Source organism: Paramisgurnus dabryanus, chromosome 1, assembly GCF_030506205.2.
Source record: "Paramisgurnus dabryanus chromosome 1, PD_genome_1.1, whole genome shotgun sequence".
Classification (NCBI taxonomy): domain Eukaryota; kingdom Metazoa; phylum Chordata; class Actinopteri; order Cypriniformes; family Cobitidae; genus Paramisgurnus; species Paramisgurnus dabryanus.
Genome location: NC_133337.1, coordinates 33241661 through 33268913, shown reverse-complemented (window position 1 = coordinate 33268913; position 27253 = coordinate 33241661). Strand labels below are relative to the sequence as shown.

Here is a 27253-nt window from a genome sequence, read left to right as displayed (position 1 = left end):
GTATTCCCTTAGGGCAAACAGTTCAAACTCTGTGTATGTTTTGATCATCGCTTTAAATCTGATCTCTATTAAAAGTTCTTCACAAAAATGCAGTTATATCAGCTTTTTGCTCAAAATTTTGTCTTTTGGAAGAAACTTATTTTTGAAAGGTGATAAAAAGAGAACAAATAAAGGTAGGATGAAAGTTTTTTTTTGAAAGCAGATGGTCTGTTCTTTCATTTGATATATTGTATGTTTATATACTGTATTCAAAGAAGAACATTTTCTGAAAGGCATTAAACTTTTGTGAAAATTATTTAAAAAAGTTGGCTGGCAACTTTTTTTTAAATGCTGGCGGGAAAAGGGTTAATATTATTATTATATTTTTGACAGACAGTTTAGCGGCTTTTGCATCTGAGCTCTTCACATACCGTAGCACAATTGTACCTTAACTCCTTGATCTCCTTTAGGACCTCTTTTCCCCTAAACACAGACACACAACCAAACATCATTGCTATCATAAATAACTTAATATTTAGCAAAAAACGGCATTTATTAGACAAACACATCAGTCTATACACACTCAAAAAAGGTACAAGAAGGTACAAAAGTTGTCACCGGGATAATATCTTATCAAAAAGTACACTTTTCTACCTAAAAGGTGAATATTGGTACCTTAAAGGTACACATTGGTACCTTAGAAGTACATATTAGGACCTTTTTATAAGGTTATCACTTTTGCACCTTTTTTTTGAGAGTGTAATGGCTGTGAATGGCTCATACTGAAGTCACAGCCCACCTTCACAGAATTTTTTTTTTATTAACCATATCGTAGTTCAACATACCCGAGGGCCTATGACTCCCTGGGCACCTTGGATTCCCGGCTCACCCTGTGGGTGAATGAAGTACAAATACGGATTTACACATTACACAATACAAGTGTGTATCATTCATCTCTATTTACATTACATACCTTTAAGCCTTGTAATCCAACATCACCCTGAAAATACATTAACACTAAGTGAATAATCTGAATTACATTATTTGACTATGTGCCACCCAAATGAAATAGTTTTCCCATTGCTCAGTGGTGGATCAGTTCAAAAGATCTTTGGTTCCAACCCAGAAAACACACATACTGATAAAAAATGTAGTTCACTATAAGTCACTTTGGATATAAGTGTCTGCCAAATGCATTACATATAAATGTAACAACAGTCGACCAGACAGAGAAGTTTCACCGTAAACTCCCCTTTGGTTCAACTAATGATCAAATCAAGCTTTTTTACAGTTCCACAGCGTTTGCACTTTTTCAACTTACAAACCATTTTCTTATTGTTATATGTGAATACTAGGCTGTGACTAGAAATACAAGTCTGTAATGAAATGGTAAAATGACTGCAAGTCAGGACTGTATCTGTATTAAAATATGGGTTGTGCTGATAAGAAACACATACCTTCTCTCCAGCCGGCCCGGGTGGACCTTGAGCACCTTGAATTCCGATACCATCCTCTCCCTTTATATGCAACCAAAGAAATTCAATTAAGGAAATAGCTAGCAATTTTAGCTTTATGCTCTAAAGCGTATTTAAAGCACAATGAGCAAAGATTTAATTTATGCATGTTAACTTTCTTCTAAAAGAACTTTCATTGCTAAACTAAGTAAAATGGCTTTTGACTACCCACCTTCTCACCCTTCTGACCAGGCAGACCTGGGACTCCATCAACCCCCACTGGTCCTGGTAAACCCGCTAGACCCTAATGACAAACACATCCACAAAGTTTAGATTCAAGTATAGAGAAAATGATTTTTACATTAAACTACAAAGAAAGTATTTTATACATTACAACATTACAAAAAGTACTAACATTATTCCCCTGCTCTCCTTTTTCACCTTTGAGACCTGGTTTCCCACGTGGACCCTGGAGAAAGCGAAAAGGTTTATAGTGGAACACTAATCATATCTTTTAAATGCATATTTTAGGTATTGTAAGTGATACTTGTACTATTGAAGATATACCTTATGGCCAGGTTCCCCAGATTCACCCTGAGAGGAAGAACAATTGCAAAAACAAGCTAAAAAAAAATCGCTCAACCACTCCTTGGTGACTACTGCATGTGTGAATACTTCATATGTGCATACTAACCTTCACAGAGAGTCCTGGAGGCCCCGTGGGGCCAGGTTGACCCGGCAGCCCTGATGGGCCTGATACTCCTGGGACACCTGGAGCACCTGGAGGACCCTTTGTACAGGAAATAAAAACACAGATGATTTTAAAAATTGAGCAAGGTAATTATTTTAATATCTCATAAATTGTAAAGTAAGTGAATTGAGATATTTGACATGGCTATTATAAATATGTAATAACACTGCAAAAAATGAATTTCTTGTTTTTAGTACAAATATCTAAAATTTCTTAAATCAAGATGTTTTTAGTTGATGAAAAAAGAAAATTAGTCTAGTTTTTTGACAAAAAATATCAAATTTAAGTGAATTTGTGGTTGAAACAAGCAAAAATATCTGCCAATGGGATGAGAAAATTTTTCTTGAATTAAGTGTTTAAGAAAAAAGTAAACTTTTTTCTCACCCCACTTTTTGCTTGTTTTAAAAACAAATTAACTTAAATTTGATATTTTTGGTCTAAAAACTACATCTCTACATAATACTACAAATCTTAATTTAAGAATTTTTGGTCACACTTTATTTTACGGCATCACTGTTACAGTGTAATTATATATTTAAGTACTAAGTAATAATCATTAACAACATGTACTTACTATAGGGTTGGGGTAAGGATTAGGGTTTGGTAAGGTTTAGTTGCATGTAACTATGCATAATTAACTGTTATTACTATAATAATTACATGTAACATGTGTAACAAAGACACCGTATAATAAAGTGTTACCGAATTTTTTATATATTTGTAATGAAAACAAGACAAAAATACTAAGTATAAAAAGTCATTTGCAGTGAGTATAAGGCCCTTACAGAAGATCCAGGTTCTCCTTTACGTCCTGTAACAACTTCCGTGCCTCCTATTACATATCCAGGCTCTCCCTGCAAGAAAAAAATAGATATATGCACTAAAGGTCATCCACCAGACCAACCCAAGGGATATGTAGATCATAACCACAACATCTGTATATGCACTGTCAGATAAACTGTCACTGGAGCAGTACCCTTTAAAAAGGTCCTAATATGTACCATTTAGGTACAGATATGTATACATTTACTACCAAAATGTACCCCTGAGGTACTAATATGCACCCTTTGGTCTCATAAACCCCATTCACACAGCACTTTGGTCCCAGAAAATTGAGGCTTCTGTGTGAACAAAAACATGTCCCGTAAATGTTCTGGGATTGCTCCAGTAAAGAGGACCTAGTAACATTCCCATAACATTCACGGAAATTTTTGTCTGACAGTGTGGGGCAACTTCAACAAAAATCTAATTTGGATATTATGACCTGACCATGAATAAAACAGGTCCTTATCTCCAGCAGATTCATTTTAACATCAAAAGATTTCAATGTTAAATCTAGACATATTGCATCTTCTGTACTGTTCCTTTAAGTTATAAGCACCAATCGACATCTGAATGACTAAACTTACTCTCTCTCCTCTCTGTCCTTTTGGTCCAGTATTACCAGGAGGTCCCTTGGATTGTGAAGAAAGCGAGAGAAAGAGTGAGAGAAAAATACACTTTTACACAGCCATAATAGTCAAATATAGTAAAGAAGAACATGTTACTGTAGCCTACAACGTAAGACATTTGATAAAGGAGGGTAAACCTCTAAAAGCAAATACTGGGTCATAACCACCCTCATCTGTGAATCACTCATACATAATTATAGCTTTCTAGATTCTTCTAGACACACACAGAACAGGTCGTGAACATCATGAGGTGCATGTTTTATACGAGTAAACTAATTGCCTGAGTTTACCGCAGTAAACTTTAAATATCACCACCTACAGTAGAGTGTGTTTTATATAATGAGATAAACGACACACTTACCATGTCACCAGAAGTTCCAGCTGGTCCCTGTATTTAAAGAGATCAACTATTTTAAAGGTGCAATCATTTTATTTGATAATTTATCTTTACTTTGTGTTGTGTACTATGCTGTAATAAACTAATGCCTGAACTTTGAGTCATCTTTTACCCTTTGTCCAGGAGAACCAGGGGGTCCGGTTCTACCCGGTCTTCCTGGTAACCCCGGAATGCCATCAGTTCCGGGAAGACCCTGGAGAATAATGAGAATAAATCAAGCAAAACAAATCATAGCGAACAATACTACAGTATGTAATCGTTTGATGTTTCTCAAATGTAATCTTCAATGCACATTTTACTTTGAAATCAAACACAGACCAATATGAATCATCTGTATATCACACGCACATTGATACGTATCACAAATATAAAACAAGGAGGCATCCGCGACAGTGCCTGATCTTGTTAGCAAGGCCTGTCACATTTCATCCGTTATTCAAGAGTGGCTTTGATATGACAAGCGCTTTCATGTGTTTCCTCTCAAAGAGATAACAGAGAGAAAAAAAAGCCGGGTGCAAATATCACCCAGTACCGAAACAGATCTGCGATAATAATAATTACATTTAATCCTTAAATCTACTAAAACAATATCCGAGTTACAAAAACCATCCTGGCTTTAACGGAACGGCTCGGATTGAATGATAAATGCTGCAGGAGTGTAATTAATAATCTCATGCTTGGTAATGTATACGAATATGACTGTATGGTGGAAGAGCATATGTTTTTTTAGATGTTTGTTGTACTTACCCTCTCACCCTTTTCTCCTTTGGCCTTTAGACTAAATGAGTCATAATGTCCAGGACTTTGCTGCAGCCGCTATGCCAATAGAAACATTAAAAACAGATGAGAATACTTTTGATTGGAGATGCAGAAAAGTACAGTAAGAATGAAACTACACTTTATGAAAACTATGCAAGTGGCTATGTAAACTATCAGAAAAAATGTCAAAATATGTACCACAGCTGTCACTGGGGCTGTACCCTTTAAAAAGTACAGCTTTGGAGCTCATATTAGTACCTCAGAGGTACACATTCCTAACAAAAATATGCATATATTAGGACATGTTTAAAGGGTACTGCCCCAGTGACAGGTGGGTTACATATTTTGACCCATTTCTGCAACTGTAAATTGTTATAGTTGCCTAAGCAAGCAGTGTTCGAATTGAGGGGGGGACTGGGGTAGTCCCAGACCTCCTATAAGGCAAAAATATATATTGGGGGGTCCCCTGTTTTTTATTATAGGGGACATTTCACCCGACTTTTTTTAAGATGTCAAATAAATCTTTGGTGTCACCAGACTGCGTACATGAAGCTTTAGCTTAAAATACCCCACAGATAATTTATTATAGCATGTTGAAGTTGCCACTTTGTAGGTGTGAGCAAAAATTTGCTGTTTTTGAGTGTGTCTCTTTAAATGTAATGTAAACACCGATCACCATTATGGTGGTTTGTTGAAATTGAAACTCATTTGTGCTGTCAATTATTTTTCTCTCTGCACTAAATGGCAGTGCCGTGGTTGGATAGTGCAGATTTAGGGGTGGTATTATTATAATAAGATCCCCTTCTGACATCACAAGGGGAGCCAGATTCTTGCTTGCAGAGAATGGTTTACTAAAACTAAGTTACTGGGTTGTTTTTTCTCACATTTTATAGGTTAATAGAAGCACTGGTACCCAATTATAACACTTAAACATGAAAAAGTCAGATTTTCAAGATATTTCCCCTTTTAAATTAAAATACCACATGAACCTAAAATTCTCGTGCTGTGCTGCCACAAAGCAATACTGTCCATTATTTGTCCCAATTTCCCAATAAACTAATCCAAAAGATTACTGTTTTAAATAAATGTAAACTCTCAAGAGCACCTCACGCTGTTTCTGGGATGAATCGACAGATTGTTCAATTTAGGATTGGGTTAAGGGCTTTTAAAATGCACATATTTAATTGCTAAAAACAACTTTATTTTGTGTATTCGATATAATATAATGTGTTTGCATTGTTTATAGTCCAAAAAACACATTATTTTCCACATACCGTACATTTTTGTAGCTCCAGATTTCCCTGTCTTCCTCAAACGCATTGATTTTGTACAAAACTCATTGATTTGAAAAGCTCCGTGTCCCTGATTGGCCAGCTAATCTGTACTTTGTGATTGGTCTGAATACCTCTGACGTCAGCCGGAAATGTGACGCTCCTTACCATGTTTGAAAGATTCGCTCAAAATGCAATGCTAACAGGAGTTAATTTAGTCAAAGCGGGAGGAATTATGATAATGTCGGTCTTGTCTACATCATCAATACCAGGAAGTAAACTTTTGCCTACAATCCGTGTGTTTGTTGTAGTCCAAGAAAAGAGATTTACGTTGAAGACGCGTCATCGTTTACTTTGGGGTTTGTACCTTTTGCATATCGTTAACATGTACTAATACACACTTACACACCAAAGGAAATGTAAAATCGTGAATCGGACAATAGGTGCTCTTTAAAAAAAATCTCCTCAAACTATTATTTCCCACTAATTTGAGGGGGAAAAATGGTAAGGGTTTGAGTTAAGGGTACAGTAATTAGGGGTTTCTTTGATTAAAAAGTTGATCCAGGACCAACAAAAAATGTCACATCTTACTTTATGAAATCACAGCGACCCTATAATGATGGGGGAGCTTGGCAGGGTGGGTGGGGCTTTGCTAAGGGACCCCCAAAATCTTTGACATAATTCAAACACTGTAAGCAAGAGAGAAATTAGAGACCCAAGAATAGAAAAGAAAATAAAAAAATAGCTGTGCGTGCTTTAATAACATACCAGGCCGCCGAGACCAAATCCATCACCCTGAAATAAAGTAATGTGAACCGTGCTTTAGGTGTAGGCACATCAACTACTTGCATTGAGTACATTACTAATATGATTGATTGAGTGGCACACAGTTACATACTGGCCGCTTACCTTCTCTCCTTTCTGACCCTATGAAAGACAACAGAAAAAAAAGTTTAAAGGTGATCCCCTAAAAGTTCAAAGGGATTATGATAAACATGACAATGAAGCTTTTACCTTGCAGCTAAGTGGACAGGGTCCTTCGGGTTTCGAGAGAGGCTCGGGGTCGCTCGTAGGTGTGTCTAGTTGAGCTGACTACGAAGAACACACAAACAGAAAAAAATGTCTCAGATACTAGGAAAATATTCCCCACAATTCCCACACTGTAAAAAAGATATGTTGGTTCAACTTAAAAAAGTAAGTAACCTGGTTGCCTTAAAGGAACACGCCCACATTTTGGGAATTTAGCTTATTCACCGTATCCCCCAGAGTTAGATAAGTCCATACATACCTTTCTCATATCCGTGCATGCTGTAACTCTGTCTGACGCAGCCCCCGCTAGCTTAGCTTAGCACAGAGGCTGGAAGTGAATGGCTCCAGCTAGCAAACTGCTCCCAATAAGTGACAAAATAATATGAACATTTTTCTATTTATGTGTTGTGATTTGTATAGTCACACCGTGTACAGATAACAAGGTCATATGAGACACAGCAATCTTTTAACAGTATACATACTGGGAACTATATTTTCAGAAGGCGTAGCACTGCTACTTGGGCGGAGGGATTTGCTCGCAGCACCCGAGAAGCACCCGACTCCCCTGGTGAGGAGCAGAGAGTTTGGTCAGAGCTGTGCAAATCACTGTTAAAAGATTGCTGTGTCTCATAAGACCTTGTTATTTGTACACGGTGTGACTATACAAATCACAACACATAAATAAGAAAATCTCGGCATTATTTTGTCACTGATTGGGAGCAGTTTGCTAGCCGGAGCCATTCATTTCCAGTCTTTGTGCTAAGCTAAGCTAGCGGGGGCTGCGTCAGACAGAGTTACAGCACAAACGGAGATGAGAAAGGTATGTATGGACTTATCGAACTCTGGGGGATACGGTGAATAAGCTTAATTCCCAAAATGTGGGCGTGTTCCTTTACATTTTGGAATATTAGTTAACTCAAATATGTTGTGTCAACTAATATTTTATTTTTAAGTTGAATTAACTCAAACTTTTTTTTACAATGCATGTGATTTTAATGGCTTACTTCATCATGCTGTTTGAACTCTGACTGTAAAGCCTCACTGCAAAGGCTGCTGATCAACCCTCTCTCGATGGAGGGCAGATCATCAAAGTCACTGGCGAAGAAGATGTTTTTGTAGGTGGTGGGGGAAGCGATGGTCTTCAGCTCCTCAATATCTGCTTGAGCGATTCCGACCACCAGTACACTGACACCTACAAGTTAGTATATGGATGCAAGGGCAGAGATTTGGTATAAAGACGAGGTGGTGTGACCAAAAATGTTAATTCTGTCATTGTTCACTCGCCCTCATGTTGTTTGAAACCTGTATGAGTGTCTTTATTCTGATAAACACAAAAGAAGATATTTTGATAAATGGTTGTAACCATGTAGTCAACAGTACCCACTGCCTTCCAGAATATCTGCATTAAAGTCAAATGTGTAACCATCATTTATCAAAATATCTTCCTTTGTGTTTAACAGAATAAAAAAACTCATGCTTGAGCATGAGTAAATGATGACAGAATTAGCATTTTTGGGTGAACGATCATTTTAATATTGTGATTATCTATTCTGTATTTGCTGCAACTCACCCAGGGCGTGTGCTATTCGGGAAGGCGGCTCTACGTCATCCTGAGCTCTTCCATCTGTCAGCAGCACTAACACGTGAGGAACTTCTTGTCTCATTCCTATTGACTCCTGAAACAGCTCCCTAAGGACATAGCTGATGCCACGACCTACATTTACAATCATCACAATTTACGTCAATCATAATAGCCATCACCAACTATTCTGAACGTTTGTATGTGCATGCGCACCTGTTTTGGTGTTTCCACCTCCGTAGCGAACTTCTCTGAGCGCTCTCAAAATCGAGCTGCGGTCTTTGTGAGCCTTCAGGTTGAATTCGATCCTGGGTTGATCACTATAGTGAACTACTGCTATCTGAGCAAAAACAAGTTAATGAGATGGTTTAACCCACACCTTCGCCATTTGATGTTCGGTACCTTGATGTTTGATCAAAGCACCCGTTTGTTTGATTTTGAGCATGTTGCAAAACTACTTAGACACATACTGAGGTTTAAAGACTGTCATTTAAAATACTTCACTTTCATGTTTTACCCAAGGGGCAACCTTACGGTCTCTATCCTGAAGCCAACAAGAAAGTGACTTAAGGTACATTCACATTATAAGCGACTTTGTCGCTGTGTGCCGCTCGTATCTTTCAAAAGAGGCGTTTCTAAATCTGGTTGTCATAAACAAATGAGTAACGTCCACTACAGTAACTGACGAGAGACGAATGATGTGAACTCCACTGCTTCGTTCTAATTGAAAGTCATTCATAATTATGCATAAAGTTCATGCATTTCTCAACTTTGTTGTGCGACTGGACACGCCCCATCCAGTCGCCAACGATCACTGTCGCCGGAAGTCGCCAATCTTCCATTGAAATCAATGAGATTGCGTCGCTCTGCTACTGCTAGTCCTGCTAGTCTGAATGCAGCTTTAGGTTCACACCAGATGCGAGTTCAACGATTTGCGCGAGTAGATTACATAAAAGTCAATGCAAAGAAGCGATCAGATGCGTCCTCGCGTGGAGCATTTGCCATGAAAACACGTGCTATTCGCCTCAAACGCGTCTTCGCCGAAGTTGAAAATATTAAACTCGAGCAAAAAATTCCCATGACACAAAGTTAAATCCCACGAGTAATCTAGAGCGAGTAATGCGATGCTCCGCATTTGGTGTGTACGTAGCATTAGGGGCGATTCACATATCGCGTCTTTTGCACACTGAAGATTGTTATTTCAAATGTAGGGGTGCAGTATGCGGTCTCATAATGGAAGCAACGTGGTCGCGCTCGTTTTTTTTTCAAGTGCGCTCCACACCGCATCGAGTTAAAAACATTTAAACTTTTCAGATTGCCGCAAGCGCACCGCAGGTCATGTTGGTTCACGACGTGAACGGCCCCTTAAACTGCAATTCATCGACTGCCCACTAGAGGCTGGCTCCTAAAGTCCTGCATAATTAAGGGCGTGGCACTTAAGTAACACGTGAATTGCCTCTGCTGTCACTACTGTCGAGCTAGGTGGGCGTGGTTTCAGCAACCAGGCACCTTAGCTCCACCCACGTCCTGCCTCTTTGTTCCTTTTCTTCTTCTTCCTTTATTTCTTAACGCCATTCCAGCATCTATGGCTATATTCATGGTGAGAACCAGGTAATCCTGGTAAAGGATAAAGTTGATTCATACACAAGTTGGGGGAGGGACAATTTGGTATCTCCAATTTGCCTGACTTGCGTGTTTTTGGCCTGTTGGAGGAAACCGGAGTACCCGGAGTAAACCCATACTGACACAGGGAGAACATGCAGAAACTCCACAAAGAAAGGTCACCTGCCCTAGCCGGGGCTTGAACCGGGAACCTCCTTGCTGTGAAGCAACAGTGCTACCCACTGAGCCACTGTGCTGCCCCTTGTCCCTTTTCAGGTATCTGCGAGTTAGATGCGAAGGGGTTTCAAAAATGCTCTTCACAAACCTACAGATGACGTCATAAACACTATGTCTACATTTTTTTACAGTCTACGGCTTTACCTGTGTTCCTTTAGGTCCTATAGAGGGGAAATAGGTGACGATTCTGAACAGGAAGTCCTTTAGCTTGCCAAAGTTGTTAGCACCAATGCTCGAGGACTCATCGACCAGAAACACAATATCTGCTTTCACCTTGCCACACACTAACAGACAGATACACATAATTTATTTATACATACAGCACATTACATATTCATAACACAACATCAAATTGCATTAAAAGGTCTGTAGAGTGAATGGGTACTAAAGATGTCCCAGTCAGGTGAAATTAAATTATTTAAATAAAACTTTGATGCTCCCCATCTTATAAATTCCTGATATGACCCCTGCTAAAATTACAGGGGTTCAAACAGATCATATAGTTTGAAGCATATACACAACCTGGTCCAGGAGGCGGAGTCTCTACAGACAGGGTGTTTCGAGTGTTTGCAGTGGTCATTCTGGTTAGTAATTGGGGCGTCTGTCCTATGGTGATCTGAGGCCTTGTGGTGGTGGGTACGCTGGGGGCTTTTGGGGGGCTTCTGGTTGTGGTTATGAGGTGGACATCATTGAAGTTGGTGTGAGAAGAGACAGGAGCAGATGTGGGGCTCTTCACAGGAATCAGGTGAGGAGCCCCCACTGTAAGACAATCACAGATGGCAACTTCTGATATATATACATATGCAAACTACTTGACTTGACTGTACATTATGCCTTGTCTATATAAAAAAATAGTTAAAGGTGCAGTGTGTAAATTTTAGAATGATATTTTGACAGAAATGCAATATAATATAGATAACTATGTTTTCAGTGGTGTATAAAGACCTTACCAAATTAACTGTATTGTTTGTATTACCTTAGAATAAGCAATTTTTATCCACATACAGTGCAGGTCCCCTTACATGGAAGCCACCATTTGGCAGTAGTCCTGTTATACAGAACGTGTTTGTCACTACCTTGTCTCAGACAATGACATGTTTGTACTGTGACGGCTACCATAGTGCTTCGAAAAAGAGGGGTGCAATTTGCAACCTCACCACTCGATGCTGCTAAAATCTACACACTGCACCTTTAACAAAGTCGGTTGTTGATGATATGAGGTCTTACAGATTCTTTTAGTGATGGTTGTGACAGGACCCTCCACTTCTCCATAAAGTGGCCTGATGGAAAAGATGTAGGTTCGCCCGTACTGGAGATCTCTGATCTTGTAGGAGGTAAAGGTGGAGCTCAACAGCTCAGAGGAGATCTCCACCTCTACAAAGAAATAAGCATTAGGCAATTGTGTACTTACAAAGTTCAAGTTTGCATCGTTAACATGTCCGAATGGTTCGGAGATGGACAAAGCTGAGAAAATGTCAAGAATCTGTGACTTATAGGCCTGAATACATTTTTGAAATGAGATCCATTCCTTTTTATATCGGTTTAAGGACACAGTGACTTTGCAATCCAAAAATGTCTAGCATTTCTGCGGGTCACACACTTTTAAGTGTCACAAGCGTCTATCTTCAAACCTCGATGTAAAAGTAAAGGACAGCCTCATTAGAGGAAGGACGCGGCTGACGCCATCATAATAACAGGAATGAGTCACAGATCTCTTCATGACATTATCTACACTCTCTAGAAAAAATACTTGTCTCATACATCAGACAAAAAGGCCTTTGTGGGAGTAACGCTTATTACAAGAGCTTATCTGCAATCGTTTCTGCCCTGCAATTTAATGATACTCATTATCAAATGAATTGCAAGAACCAATCTTTGCTTAGCCTCCTTATAACCCCTGAGGAGTGTTTAAATCCTGAAAAAAAAAAATCACTGCGCTCAGGAGAGTAAATGTGAATTTCTCCTCACCTCGACATCAGTTTATGTCTGTACATTTACATTTATGCTTTTGGCAGATGTTTTTGATCAAAGCAACTTACAGAGCATTTCAAGTTTACTTTTACTCAGTAGCTGCATCTTTGGGAGTCAAGCCCACAACTTGAAGACATTTTTGAAGACCTGTATGCACAGAGCCGAGGACATCCTGTGCGTGCATGTAAATTCTTGTATTTCTGACCTGAGATGTGTCTCCAAGACAGTAGGTACCCGGAGACTCCGGCCACACTGGTCCAATTCAGTACAGTGCTGGTGTCTGTGGTGTTCAGAGCACTAAATCCAGTCACTTTAGGCAGATCCACTGTAATACAACAGGAAATATTTTTATAATAGACACTTTTAGATAAATAGAAATATTTACTTAAAAGATAAAGCAGACAAGGTGTTGGTATATTGAAATATAGATGTGTATCAGGTACAGATCAATGACTTACATGTTCGGGCGGTCACCATGACTGGACTTCCTTCTTTGTGTTTGACCACTGCAGACACCTGGATTTTATAGGCGGAGCTGGCAGGAAGATTAGTAATGGTAAAAGAAGTGGTAGAAGAAGATACAACTTCACTCTTCTTCACTCCACCTGGTGAAAAAACAAATGAGGTTTAAACAATTTAACTTGCGTCCATCTGCGCTGTTTTTTTTTTAGTTGTTGTTCTTTGCAAACATGCACTAGTAAATAGAAATTTATTAAGATTGTTTTTCATTTAGTTAAAATACATTTTGAACACAGCTTGAGATGTCTGCATATTTTTTTTTTTGCAGTTAAGTTGTTCTTAAAAGGGAAATCTGGTCTGTATGAATAGGCTGACAGACACACTGTAAAAAATATTTGTAATTTAAGCAGAAAAAATGCTACAGAAAAAAAATAATTGGGTAACTCATATACAGTTTAAAACTGAAATAGATTTAACAAAACATTATATTTAATTTTACAGTAAAATAAAGTGCTTTATTTAAAGTGATAATATGCTTTATGATTAAAAACTCTATAATTTTTCACAATATTATCCATTTATTTTTATAGGAAAATATTGTGAAAATTATGATTTCTAAAAGTTACAAAAAAAACAAATCACCTTAAATTTACAGTAAAAAACTGTAAAATTATGTTCCCAGAATTTCCTGTGTGACTCTTCAAATTTGATAGTATATCTAGGATAAGTTATATAAATATATGGCATTATTTTCATGTTACGTGTGTTACTATCATGGTGTTTTGGATTTTTGTAAATGCACTAAATCTGCATGTATTGGTAACGATTTCTGGAAACTTGTGATAAACTTTAATTCAGCATGTGGCTGTCAATTTTACCATCTGTGTTTTTTGGGGGGGGGGGGTTTCGGGCAACAACAGCTCCCAGTTGTTGTTTTTTTTACCGTAAAAACTAGATTTTTTTGTGAAATATGATGAACCTTATCCCTTACCAAAAATTAACTATGATTTAATTGTTGTAAAAGTGTAGTAACCATGATTTTTTGGATACTGATTACTATTAGCAAAACAATGGTTTTACTACAGTGACCCTGGTTTTTGGTTTTAACTGTAAAACCATGATTAATTTTCGTAAGGATTTTCAGGGACCCCCTACCTAAAATATATCTCAATTTATATATTTTTAATGTATAACTAATGTAATTGGTTGCACTTAAGAGTAATACTTTGGAATGTATGTAGTAAGAAATAAGAGATAAACCTAATAAATAAATAAACAAATTAATAAATTTGAATCTTCTGTCTTTTTTTCAGAAACTTTCTCGGAACCCCCTAGAACCTCCTGGAGGTCCTGTGGGGTTCCCGGACCCCATTTGGATAACCCCTGAGATAGACAAATAAATATTTGTATTGCTGTTTGTAGTAATAATAATAATAATAGTAAAAAAGTAGCAATATTTAATAAATGTCAGTGCCCACCATGGAAGGGGACCCAGGTGATTTTGTACCCAGTGACCCCTGGTGTTTTCTTCCAGCCCAGTTTGAAGGAGTTGGCACCAGTGTCTACCACCCGTACTTCACGAACTGTCTCAATAAGCTCAGAGTCTGTCAAAGACGCTGTAAAACAAGGCAAAAGTATTACTTGATCATGTGAAATTAAAAATATTTCACCTATCCTCTTAACTCAAACCTTTGGAAAGTATTCCACGGTCCTTTTTAGTATAAATGTATTATGAGATGTGTCAGTATCCTTACTGTTTGCAAACTTATGATATATGTTGATACCTATGCACTTACATAACGCTTTAATGTATAAACCAACAGAAATGTCTTCACTGTCTTTCCTTTCGTATCAAGCACAGATGTTTTAAGTAGAGATGTGCTGATAACAGTGATACTGACAGCAGTGAAACACATATGCGATGTGCACACACACAGCACACAGCTTCAGTAAAAATACTGCTCCAGACATCTGTGCTCCTAAAGCTGGGGGCTCAAAACACAGGAGCTGTCAATCAATCTCCTGATATCCCACAATCCCTTTGGAACAACGGGCGTAACATCTCCATATCCCCGCCCTCGGCTGCCTGAAACGCTTAATTAACCCATCAGAGTTTTCTTCTTATGGCTTTGATAAAAGACGCATGTCTGTTAATCAGCTTTTATTGCAAAGGACACACAGAGCAAAACAAAGCTCTCTTAAATGGTAAAGACATGCCATGTCAAGAAGAACAAAGTGAAACACTTTGTAACACTTTGCAACAATAAATGGAGCGGTATATACTTAAACCATTACATTTTTGCTATCATTCTGGTCTAGGATATGTATTAGGCTATTTGTGTGGGTAACCAGAGTTCGCATTTAACTTCAATCCTCCCACCAATCTGCAGCTACTCCTCACCCTATTATTTACTGTCTGCATTTACAACAAGTCTATTAATATAAATGCAAAAAGCCCAACATAGAGTGCAATTAGCATCTGCCACCATTTAAATGGAAAAATAACTAGTATTTTTAGGTTTGTGAATGAGCTTAATGTTCTTAATGTGTTTTCTTGGAGTTGGTCGGTACCTGTTCGCTGGGAAAGGGAGATTTCCGGCCCTTCTGTGTTGCTGTAGACAGCATGAATGCTGATTGAATAAGCAGTGTTTGGATGAAGACCAGATATGCTGTGTTTTAAAACGCTGCGGTCAAGATAGCGGCTCTGGGGATGCAGAAAGTCTGCGAAAATACACACACATTTAATTCAATTGTGTTATGTTATCAAAGAAAGAAAGAAGTTTGACTGCATGCACAAAACTGTTCAAAATATAACTTAAGCACTTTTATCCAGAGCAACCAAACAATGCATGTAATCTTTAAATTAATTTTATCAGGGGATCAAACCTATATTATAGCATTTCCATTGCTAGTGCAATGCTCTACCCATTGAGCCACAGGAACACTCCATGATCATACTAATCCTTAAAATGTTTCATTATTTTTTACCTGAACTCCAGGTGAGTTTGTACTCTGTAGCTCCTACGATCGGACTCCACTCCACCTCAATGGCAGAGCTTGTGTACGATGTCACTTTAAAATTTGACACGTATCCAAGAGGCGCTGGAAAACAGAGCATGTGATGTGAGAACCCTGTTGTCAGAATGTGTCCATCAAGAAAACATGACAACATGTCAGGTCACTCACAGGTCCTGAATGTAGCGGTGATGCCGGGTCCGACCACAGAACCAAAGAGCACGTACAGAGACAGAACATACTCGGTATCGTGAGCCAGGTTTTTCAAAGCATATTCAGTAGCACTGCCATTCAAAGCCAGCTGCCTGGGTCGATCTCTCCCTGTGAACTCTTAACGCACAAATATATATACAGTATGTATAAACTTTGGTGCATGTATTATTATTATACAATTATAAAGGTAGAGACAGAAAACAGGAGGATACACTGTCAGAAAAAATGGTCCCTAGCTGTCACTGGGGCACTACCCTTTCAAAAGGTCCTAATGTGCCATATGTGAAGATATGTATACATTTGGTACCAATTTGAGGTACTAATACACTGTCTTTGGTACTATTGTGTACCTTTGAGGTACAAATTATGCACTTTTTGGTACCAGTATGTACATTTGAGGTACCCATATGAACTCTTTGGTACCAATGGGTACCTTTCAGGCACTTATATGCACTCTTTAATACCAAAATATAGCTTGAGGTACTAATTTGCACTCTTTGGTACCAGTACGTACATTTGAAGTACTCATATGGACTCTTTGGTACCAGTACATACGTGTTTAGGTACTAATATGTACTTTTTGGTACAAATACACTGTATCTACATTTGAGATCCTAATGTGCACTCTTTGGTACAAGTACATAGATGTTTAGGTACTAATATGCACTCTTTGGTACCAGTATGTAACTTTGAGGTACCAATATGCACTCTTTGGTACCAGTATGTAACTTTGAGGTACTAATATGGACTCTTTGGTACCAGTACATACGTGTTTAGGTACTAATATGCACTTTTTGGTACAAATACACTGTATGTACATTTGAGGTCCTAATGTGCACTCTTTGGTACAAGTACATAGATGTTTAGGTACTAATATGCACTCTTTGGTACCAGTATGTACCTTTGATGTACTAATATGCACTCTTTGGTACCAGTATGTACCTTTGATGTACTAATATGCACTCTTTGGTACCAGTATGTAACTTTGAGGTACTAATATGGACTCTTTGGTACCAGTACATACGTGTTTAGGTACTAATATGCACTTTTTGGTACAAATACACTGTATGTACATTTGAGGTCCTAATGTGCACTCTTTGGTACAAGTACATAGATGTTTAGGTACTAATATGCACTCTTTGGTAGCAGTATGTACCTTTGAGGTACTAATATGCACTTTTTGGTACCAATGTGTACATTTCAGGTACTAATATGCACTCTTTGGTACCAATGTGTACCTTTCAGGCACTTATATGCACTCTTTAATACCAAAATATAGCTTGAGGTACTAATTTGCACTCTTTGGTACCAGTACGTACCTTTGAAGTACTCATATGGACTCTTTGGTACCAGTACATACGTGTTTAGGTACTAATATGTACTTTTTGGTACAAATACACTGTATCTACATTTGAGATCCTAATGTGCACTCTTTGGTACAAGTACATAGATGTTTAGGTACTAATATGCACTCTTTGGTACCAGTATGTAACTTTGAGGTACCAATATGCACTCTTTGGTACCAGTATGTAACTTTGAGGTACTAATATGGACTCTTTGGTACCAGTACATACGTGTTTAGGTACTAATATGCACTTTTTGGTACAAATACACTGTATGTACATTTGAGGTCCTAATGTGCACTCTTTGGTACAAGTACATAGATGTTTAGGTACTAATATGCACTCTTTGGTACCAGTATGTACCTTTGATGTACTAATATGCACTCTTTGGTACCAGTATGTACCTTTGATGTACTAATATGCACTCTTTGGTACCAGTATGTAACTTTGAGGTACTAATATGGACTCTTTGGTACCAGTACATACGTGTTTAGGTACTAATATGCACTTTTTGGTACAAATACACTGTATGTACATTTGAGGTCCTAATGTGCACTCTTTGGTACAAGTACATAGATGTTTAGGTACTAATATGCACTCTTTGGTAGCAGTATGTACCTTTGAGGTACTAATATGCACTTTTTGGTACCAATGTGTACATTTCAGGTACTAATATGCACTCTTTGGTACCAATGTGTACCTTTCAGGCACTTATATGCACTCTTTAATACCAAAATATAGCTTGAGGTACTAATTTGCACTCTTTGGTACCAGTACGTACCTTTGAAGTACTCATATGGACTCTTTGGTACCAGTACATACGTGTTTAGGTACTAATATGTACTTTTTGGTACAAATACACTGTATCTACATTTGAGGTCCTAATGTGCACTCTTTGGTACAAGTACATAGATGTTTAGGTACTAATATGCACTCTTTGGTACCAGTATGTAACTTTGAGGTACTAATATGGACTCTTTGGTACCAGTACATACGTGTTTAGGTACTAATTTGCACTCTTTGGTACCAGTACGTACCTTTGAAGTACTCATATGGACTCTTTGGTACCAGTACATACGTGTTTAGGTACTAATTTGCACTCTTTGGTACCAGTATGTAACTTTGAGGTACTAATATGGACTCTTTGGTACCAGTACATACGTGTTTAGGTACTAATTTGCACTCTTTGGTACCAGTACGTACCTTTGAAGTACTCATATGGACTCTTTGGTACCAGTACATACGTGTTTAGGTACTAATTTGCACTCTTTGGTACCAGTATGTAACTTTGAGGTACTAATATGGACTCTTTGGTACCAGTACATACGTGTTTAGGTACTAATTTGCACTCTTTGGTACCAGTATGTAACTTTGAGGTACTAATATGGACTCTTTGGTACCAGTACATACGTGTTTAGGTACTAATTTGCACTCTTTGGTACCAGTACGTACCTTTGAAGTACTCATATGGACTCTTTGGTACCAGTACATACGTGTTTAGGTACTAATATGCACTCTTTGGTACCAGTATGTAACTTTGAGGTACTAATATGGACTCTTTGGTACCAGTACATACGTGTTTAGGTACTAATTTGCACTCTTTGGTACCAGTACGTACCTTTGAAGTACTCATATGGACTCTTTGGTACCAGTACATACGTGTTTAGGTACTAATATGTACTTTTTGGTACAAATACACTGTATCTACATTTGAGGTCCTAATGTGCACTCTTTGGTACAAGTACATAGATGTTTAGGTACTAATATGCACTCTTTGGTACCAGTATGTAACTTTGAGGTACTAATATGGACTCTTTGGTACCAGTATGTAACTTTGAGGTACTAATATGGACTCTTTGGTACCAGTACATACGTGTTTAGGTACTAATATGCACTTTTTGGTACAAATACACTGTATGTACATTTGAGGTCCTAATGTGCACTCTTTGGTACAAGTACATAGATGTTTAGGTACTAATACGCACTCTTTGGTACCAGTATGTACCTTTGATGTACTAATATGCAGTCTTTGGTACCAGTATGTACCTTTGATGTACTAATATGCACTCTTTGGTACCAGTATGTACCTTTGATGTACTAATATGCACTCTTTGGTACCAGTATGTACCTTTGATGTACTAATATGCACTCTTTGGTACCAGTATGTACCTTTGATGTACTAATATGCACTCTTTGGTACCAGTATGTAACTTTGAGGTACTAATATGGACTCTTTGGTACCAGTACATACGTGTTTAGGTACTAATATGCACTCTTTGGTACCAGTATGTACCTTTGATGTACTAATATGCACTCTTTGGTACCAGTATGTACCTTTGATGTACTAATATGCACTCTTTGGTACCAGTATGTAACTTTGAGGTACTAATATGGACTCTTTGGTACCAGTACATACGTGTTTAGGTACTAATATGCACTTTTTGGTACAAATACACTGTATGTACATTTGAGGTCCTAATGTGCACTCTTTGGTACAAGTACATAGATGTTTAGGTACTAATATGCACTCTTTGGTAGCAGTATGTACCTTTGAGGTACTAATATGCACTTTTTGGTACCAATGTGTACATTTCAGGTACTAATATGCACTCTTTGGTACCAATGTGTACCTTTCAGGCACTTATATGCACTCTTTAATACCAAAATATAGCTTGAGGTACTAATTTGCACTCTTTGGTACCAGTACGTACCTTTGAAGTACTCATATGGACTCTTTGGTACCAGTACATACGTGTTTAGGTACTAATATGTACTTTTTGGTACAAATACACTGTATCTACATTTGAGGTCCTAATGTGCACTCTTTGGTACAAGTACATAGATGTTTAGGTACTAATATGCACTCTTTGGTACCAGTATGTAACTTTGAGGTACTAATATGGACTCTTTGGTACCAGTACATACGTGTTTAGGTACTAATTTGCACTCTTTGGTACCAGTACGTACCTTTGAAGTACTCATATGGACTCTTTGGTACCAGTACATACGTGTTTAGGTACTAATTTGCACTCTTTGGTACCAGTATGTAACTTTGAGGTACTAATATGGACTCTTTGGTACCAGTACATACGTGTTTAGGTACTAATTTGCACTCTTTGGTACCAGTACGTACCTTTGAAGTACTCATATGGACTCTTTGGTACCAGTACATACGTGTTTAGGTACTAATTTGCACTCTTTGGTACCAGTATGTAACTTTGAGGTACTAATATGGACTCTTTGGTACCAGTACATACGTGTTTAGGTACTAATTTGCACTCTTTGGTACCAGTATGTAACTTTGAGGTACTAACATGGACTCTTTGGTACCAGTACATACGTGTTTAGGTACTAATTTGCACTCTTTGGTACCAGTACGTACCTTTGAAGTACTCATATGGACTCTTTGGTACCAGTACATACGTGTTTAGGTACTAATATGCACTCTTTGGTACCAGTATGTAACTTTGAGGTACTAATATGGACTCTTTGGTACCAGTACATACGTGTTTAGGTACTAATTTGCACTCTTTGGTACCAGTACGTACCTTTGAAGTACTCATATGGACTCTTTGGTACCAGTACATACGTGTTTAGGTACTAATATGTACTTTTTGGTACAAATACACTGTATCTACATTTGAGGTCCTAATGTGCACTCTTTGGTACAAGTACATAGATGTTTAGGTACTAATATGCACTCTTTGGTACCAGTATGTAACTTTGAGGTACTAATATGGACTCTTTGGTACCAGTATGTAACTTTGAGGTACTAATATGGACTCTTTGGTACCAGTACATACGTGTTTAGGTACTAATATGCACTTTTTGGTACAAATACACTGTATGTACATTTGAGGTCCTAATGTGCACTCTTTGGTACAAGTACATAGATGTTTAGGTACTAATATGCACTCTTTGGTACCAGTATGTACCTTTGATGTACTAATATGCAGTCTTTGGTACCAGTATGTACCTTTGATGTACTAATATGCACTCTTTGGTACAAGTACATACGTGTTTCGGTACTAATATGCACTCTTTGGTACCACTGTGTACCTTTGAGGTACTAATATGCACTTTTTGGTACCAATGTGTACATTTCAGGTACTAATATGCACTCTTTGGTACCAATGTGTACCTTTCAGGCACTTATATGCACTCTTTAATACCAAAATATAGCTTGAGGTACTAATTTGCACTCTTTGGTACCAGTACGTACCTTTGAAGTACTCATATGGACTCTTTGGTACCAGTACATACGTGTTTAGGTACTAATATGCACTTTTTGGTACAAATACACTGTATGTACATTTGAGGTCCTAATGTGCACTCTTTGGTACAAGTACATAGATGTTTAGGTACTAATATGCACTCTTTGGTAGCAGTATGTACCTTTGATGTACTAATATGCACTCTTTGGTACAAGTACATACGTGTTTCGGTACTAATATGCACTCTTTGGTACAACTGTGTACCTTTGAGGTACTAATATGCACTTTTTGGTACCAATGTGTACATTTCAGGTACTAGTATGCACTCTTTGGTTCAAGTACAAACGTGTTTAGTTACTAATATGCACTTTATGTACAAATATGTACATTTGAGGTCCTAATGTGCACTCTTTGGTACAAGTACATACGTGTTTAGGTACTACTATGCACTCTTTGGTACCAGTATGTACTTTTGATGTACTAATATGCACTCTTTGGTACAAGTACATATGTGTTTCGGTACTAATATGCACTCTTTGGTACCACTGTGTACCTTTGAGGTACTAATATGCACTTTTTGGTACCAATATGTACATTTGAGGTACTAATATGCACTCTTTGGTACCATTACGTACCTTTGAAGTACTAATATGCACTCTTTGGTACCAATACGTCCCTATAGGCACAAAGGTGTACTTTTTGAAAGGGTATCGCAACAGTGACAGCTAGGGACCACTTCTGATATTTTTTTCTGACAGTGAGAGGTCCAAAAGTCCAAAATCCATAAAAATAATCCTAATTTGTGTTTTTTCTTCCTGGAGAAATTCATATTAGCTACAAATATTCATCTGACAATAATTAAAAATTATTTTGTATGTCCCACTTTTGCTCTAATGATAAAATAAACACGTTAACAAGTTCACTGTCAAAACTTATTATAAAACTTTAAACACTTCTTATAAATTTTAAATATTACTTTAAAAGTAAATATATGTATATATATATATGTCCCCGCTTCATTATTGAAAATTCATCAAAGTCTTAAAACTTTCTGCTCATTTCAAAGTTTAAATTAGATCTTGAATCATGTACATTAATTTCAATACAGTCTCAAATGCTTGAACCTGCTATATATATATAAATAGACCTAATGAAGTGATGCCAGGTAACCTGTTTTATCTCTTATCTCTCATCTGTTTCGATCAATCACCTTAGCCTCTCCCTCTACCTAATTTTCCCTGTCTCGCCCTCACTTTCCCTCTCCTTCTTCTGCGATGCAAGAACTCTTCTTCAAACTCATCTATACGAATCTGTCAGGGTGTGCAGTATGAGTCACAGAAGCCTCGCTTTATCACAACGATCCTCCGGGTTTCTCTTTGAATCCAGGGGCCCGGAGCCCATCATAGTGACAGGAAAGAGTAACTTTCAAAGCCTCTCCTTTTAGAGGGCCTCCGAGGTGACATCGATTCATACCTCACAAACCATCTCTCTTTCTCAAACGCACACATAAATTCTCTTAAACTCGCAGCTAAAGTTGAAGAAATGAGTCACGAGGCGATGCACCGACACCTCATGTTGTCACCAACCTAACGCTTTTGTGAAAAAGGGAGTATGAATCAGAGAAACCGGAAGAGAGAGAATAAAAGTTGTCAAGGGCAAGGTGACGAGAAAGAAGAGAGAACATGAGAATATTGAGGGTTTTAATAGAGGTACCTGCAGTCGGGCCCCAAGCCAGTCTGTAGCCTGTGGCCCCGGGGACAGAGTTCCATATGGTAACAGCACTGTTAGTGCTCACTGCAGTCGCCCTCAATGTCTGAACTGCACTGCTTTCCACTTACATAGAGACAGAGCATCATATTATTATTTATGGTACGGTAATGTAAATATAAAGAGTTCCGATGCAAAACCCTCTAAGTGCATCTAAAATGTATTTTCGTAAATTAGTTTTTTTATTAGGCTCTTATGTTTAGGTTCAGTAATTTCACATTAGTGTCAATAAAAAGGTTATTAGTCAGTATTTGAAATGCCTTATTTTCACAAATGTAACATTAGTCATTTCATCAGTACTAACAAATTTAAACTTGTTGCAGTCTTTCGCTGCAAAACCCTCTAAGTGCATGCAAGCTTTTTTGGCAAAAACCTCCATTTTCAAAAACTTTTTAGGATGAGACATAGTTAAAAGTTGCAAAATCTCTAAAGATACAACTAGAAACATTGCAAATGATGAAAGTCAGAATTTTTTCAAAATCTCAGAAAGACCAAAAAAAAAAAATTGTCAAAATTTTATCTTACTTATGTGCCTCTCTTATTATGTTGGTCAGTTGAATGTTAACATCCAATCCATGTTCAGTAAAAAATAATTTGATGTAGAAATAAACTAGTTAATATGCTAACTGTATAGTATTTTATACAAGTGTTTAATATCGATATCGGTACTGTTGTCTGTTTAAATCCATATCGCACCCAAAAATCATGCAGAAACTGAACCACACATTAGGGGGCGCTGTGATGCATGTGACTGCCACATTCAGGTTGTACTCAGATCCAAGTACTTACAAGGCACTCACGTTTGAATGTGATCCACGGTTGTTTCCCAATCCCACCCCATCTCTCTCCAGAGACTCACGGTCAATTATGAATAAAGGCAACAGGCTCAAAATCCATTCAATATCCTAATTTATTGAGTAAGGCGGGTAAAAAACTCTTACTGCTCAACAACTGAAATCTGACCCATAAGCGCTTAATTGTTCATCCAATTTGTTTTCCATGCACTTTGAGGACTTTGCTGAAAAAGGGACATAGCATTTAATCAAACTGGTATTTCTGAGTTAAGCAGATTTGAAACAAAAGTATTTAATGGACGTATAATACGTAATGAGAGCATTCGCGTTTAGTGGATTTTGAATCTGAACTCTTAATATTTTTTATAAAGTGAGAACATATATACAAATTTAAGTGCAGTATGAAATCTTTCAAATCAAATTCTTTGTTGAGCCCTTAAATGAAATGCACATAACTCACATGTCTTTGCTTTGGCAGTGGTAACAGGCCCTTCAATGTCCCCAAAAATGGGGTTGATGGTTACAGTGTACTCCGTGCCAGCATGTAGACCCTGCACCATGTAGAAATTAAAGTTGTCCCCCAGGTTCACATTTTCTATGTGCCCCTCTGCCAAAATAGGAATAAATTTCATTTTTATTAAAACTTAAACAGATGACAAATCACAGATATGTTAGTGGGTTTTCTGAGTATTTGTCTTATAGTTTGTGCCATGCACACTAAATATACTTCAAAAATGAAGATGCAAAGTACTTCACTTGTGGCAGGAAAAATTTATTTTTTCTTGTCACAGAAGTCAGTTAAAAAATCCATAAACAAGTTTAATCCAAACATAAAAACACCACAATAAACAAAGATCCTTTTCATTGAATTACACTTGGTAAAACTTGTGTTTCCTTAAATGTTTAAACACAACTTTTATCCACAAAGTGGTAAGAAAACTGTTTCTCTCTTATTTCTCTGCATGCACCTGCACAATATGGGATTTGGGACCCCCTTGAAAATGAGATGTTACATCTCAAGGGGCTATCCTTTCAATAAATTCAAATTTAATATCGCTCAGAAACTACACATCCACAAATTATACATACAGAAAACATAGGAAATAATATTGAAATATAGGAAATATTAGAATTGCATCTTAAAGAAAGTTTTTACTTAAAGACAAATTTACTTTGTAAATACTTGCAAATCAACACTATAAGCAAACAACAGTAATAATATACAAATATTAACATATTAAATTAGCTCTTACACATCCTATTCAGAGACTTCTTACGTGTGAGGGGAAGATTTGGAAGATAATAAGTTAGTGAGTATTAAACAATAGTTAGTTCTGGTTACCTAATGATGACCAGGTGAGTCTGTATCCTGTGGCTCCTCTGACAGAAGTCCAGCGGGCCTGCACCGTGTCTGTGGTGGCATTCTGTACCAGCAGTTGCTTAACTGGAACCAGTTTTACTATAAAGGATAAAGTGATAAGTGGAAAGGGATTTTGGTGGCAGAATAATGCATTAAAAAAGTTGAATGCATTAAAAATAAAGGATAGTTTGGAAAATAGAGCCAAATAAAAGTATAGAATATAAAAGTGTCAAATAATGCTTAAGGTTTATTGTTGAAGATTATACCACCATCTAGTGGCAAAAATCAATAATACAGACAATAACTGTGAAGACATGGTAAATTAATTATGAGTTTAATTATCACTAAGCACAAACAAACAGGATGAATCAACATCCTAGGATAAATTAATTTTTAAAGCACCAAAGTAAATACTGAAATAATGTGCATATCAAAAAGAAAAGAAGAAAACAGGATACACTTAGAGCAACATGCATTGCACCATATTTTTTAATTAATAAGATTTATGAGTTTTGAAATTGTAATAATTGTATTGACATTGCTATTGTTATTGTATGTACTTTGAAATATAATGCATATAACTCATCTTATGATATATATCAAAGTACATTTGTAATACAATCTGATACCACTGTACCAAGAAATCATGAAGATGCTCACATGTTTTCCCAGTGACCGACACAGGCTCACTGATGCCCTCTGGGTACATGGCGTAGATGCTGACCGTGTAGTCTTTATCTTCTTCTAAGGCATCAATCACATGAATGGAGATGTCGCCTGCCAGCATCTGCTCATAAATGAGCCCGGGTCTGTCCGCTGGGGTGGAAAAAACATAAGAAACTAAATATCATAAAATAGCCTTAGACATGAGATCATAATGCATGTCAATATGCATTTAAGATACATATGAAGATGCAAAACCCTCTTAGTGCATCTGACATGTTTTCATTTATCTGACTCGACAAAGCTGTATTTATGAATGGCCTGAGGCTGGGATTAAGCAGATTTGAAATATTTGATAAACGGTTCGGTTAATATCATGATCTTATTTTTGACGGAGGTGGCATTTAGCGTCTTTTGTATCTGAGCTCCTCATATTCAGCATATACATATATATGCTCCCCATCTGCGAAATTTATTTTCGGCGAAAATTATTCTTAAAATGGGTTGGATTTTCTCACTCCTTGGAATGTAGATTTTATAGCTGTCTACTTTTCCAAGCGGCAGCGTCCATCCAAGGCGTAAGGAGAACAGTCCTTCTTCAATCACACGAAAGTTGGCAACCAGAGGCACAGGAGCTAAAACACAAAAGAGAAATTAGATATGCACGCAAGCTTTTATTCAGAACTACGTTTATTTAGAGCCACGTACGGGTTTCTGCAACAATAGTGGCAGATTCGCCGATGCGTCCGGGGTAGATGGCATATACAGTGAGAGAATACTCTGTTTTTGGACTTAACTCAGTTACAGAGGTACTACCGACATCTCCTTTCAAATCGATCTAAGAAAAAAAGAGAATGTTACTTCGTATGTCTGCGGTAGGAACCAAACCACACACATTTGTTGCTGTCACAAAATCAACCTATCCATGTGCTTCCTTCCATCTGC

The 27253-nt window shown here is 37.5% G+C and overlaps 1 protein-coding gene across 4 annotated transcripts in view; it reads right to left on the bottom strand.

The window, feature by feature from the left end:
- Positions 1-27253, bottom strand: part of col7a1l (collagen type VII alpha 1-like) — a 96365-nt gene that overhangs the window by 44624 nt on the left and 24488 nt on the right. For all 4 annotated transcript variants that reach the window (XM_073814666.1, XM_073814668.1, XM_073814667.1 and 1 more), the window contains exons 8-41: positions 27017-27146; positions 26827-26943; positions 26306-26461; positions 25628-25744; positions 24746-24892; positions 23438-23557; positions 16126-16284; positions 15928-16041; positions 15511-15660; positions 14418-14555; positions 12939-13085; positions 12686-12805; positions 11737-11883; positions 11032-11268; positions 10654-10793; positions 8887-9010; positions 8662-8805; positions 8096-8283; positions 7077-7154; positions 6972-6989; positions 6831-6857; positions 4780-4848; positions 4145-4225; positions 3997-4023; positions 3594-3638; positions 2970-3038; positions 2128-2223; positions 2001-2027; positions 1849-1902; positions 1666-1737; positions 1437-1496; positions 953-979; positions 825-869; positions 427-462 (exon numbers count right to left, since the gene is read on the bottom strand). In XM_073814666.1, the coding sequence (XP_073670767.1) occupies positions 427-462; positions 825-869; positions 953-979; positions 1437-1496; positions 1666-1737; positions 1849-1902; positions 2001-2027; positions 2128-2223; positions 2970-3038; positions 3594-3638; positions 3997-4023; positions 4145-4225; positions 4780-4848; positions 6831-6857; positions 6972-6989; positions 7077-7154; positions 8096-8283; positions 8662-8805; positions 8887-9010; positions 10654-10793; positions 11032-11268; positions 11737-11883; positions 12686-12805; positions 12939-13085; positions 14418-14555; positions 15511-15660; positions 15928-16041; positions 16126-16284; positions 23438-23557; positions 24746-24892; positions 25628-25744; positions 26306-26461; positions 26827-26943; positions 27017-27146 (3426 nt within the window). The remainder of the gene's footprint in view (positions 1-426; positions 463-824; positions 870-952; positions 980-1436; positions 1497-1665; positions 1738-1848; positions 1903-2000; positions 2028-2127; positions 2224-2969; positions 3039-3593; positions 3639-3996; positions 4024-4144; positions 4226-4779; positions 4849-6830; positions 6858-6971; positions 6990-7076; positions 7155-8095; positions 8284-8661; positions 8806-8886; positions 9011-10653; positions 10794-11031; positions 11269-11736; positions 11884-12685; positions 12806-12938; positions 13086-14417; positions 14556-15510; positions 15661-15927; positions 16042-16125; positions 16285-23437; positions 23558-24745; positions 24893-25627; positions 25745-26305; positions 26462-26826; positions 26944-27016; positions 27147-27253) is intronic.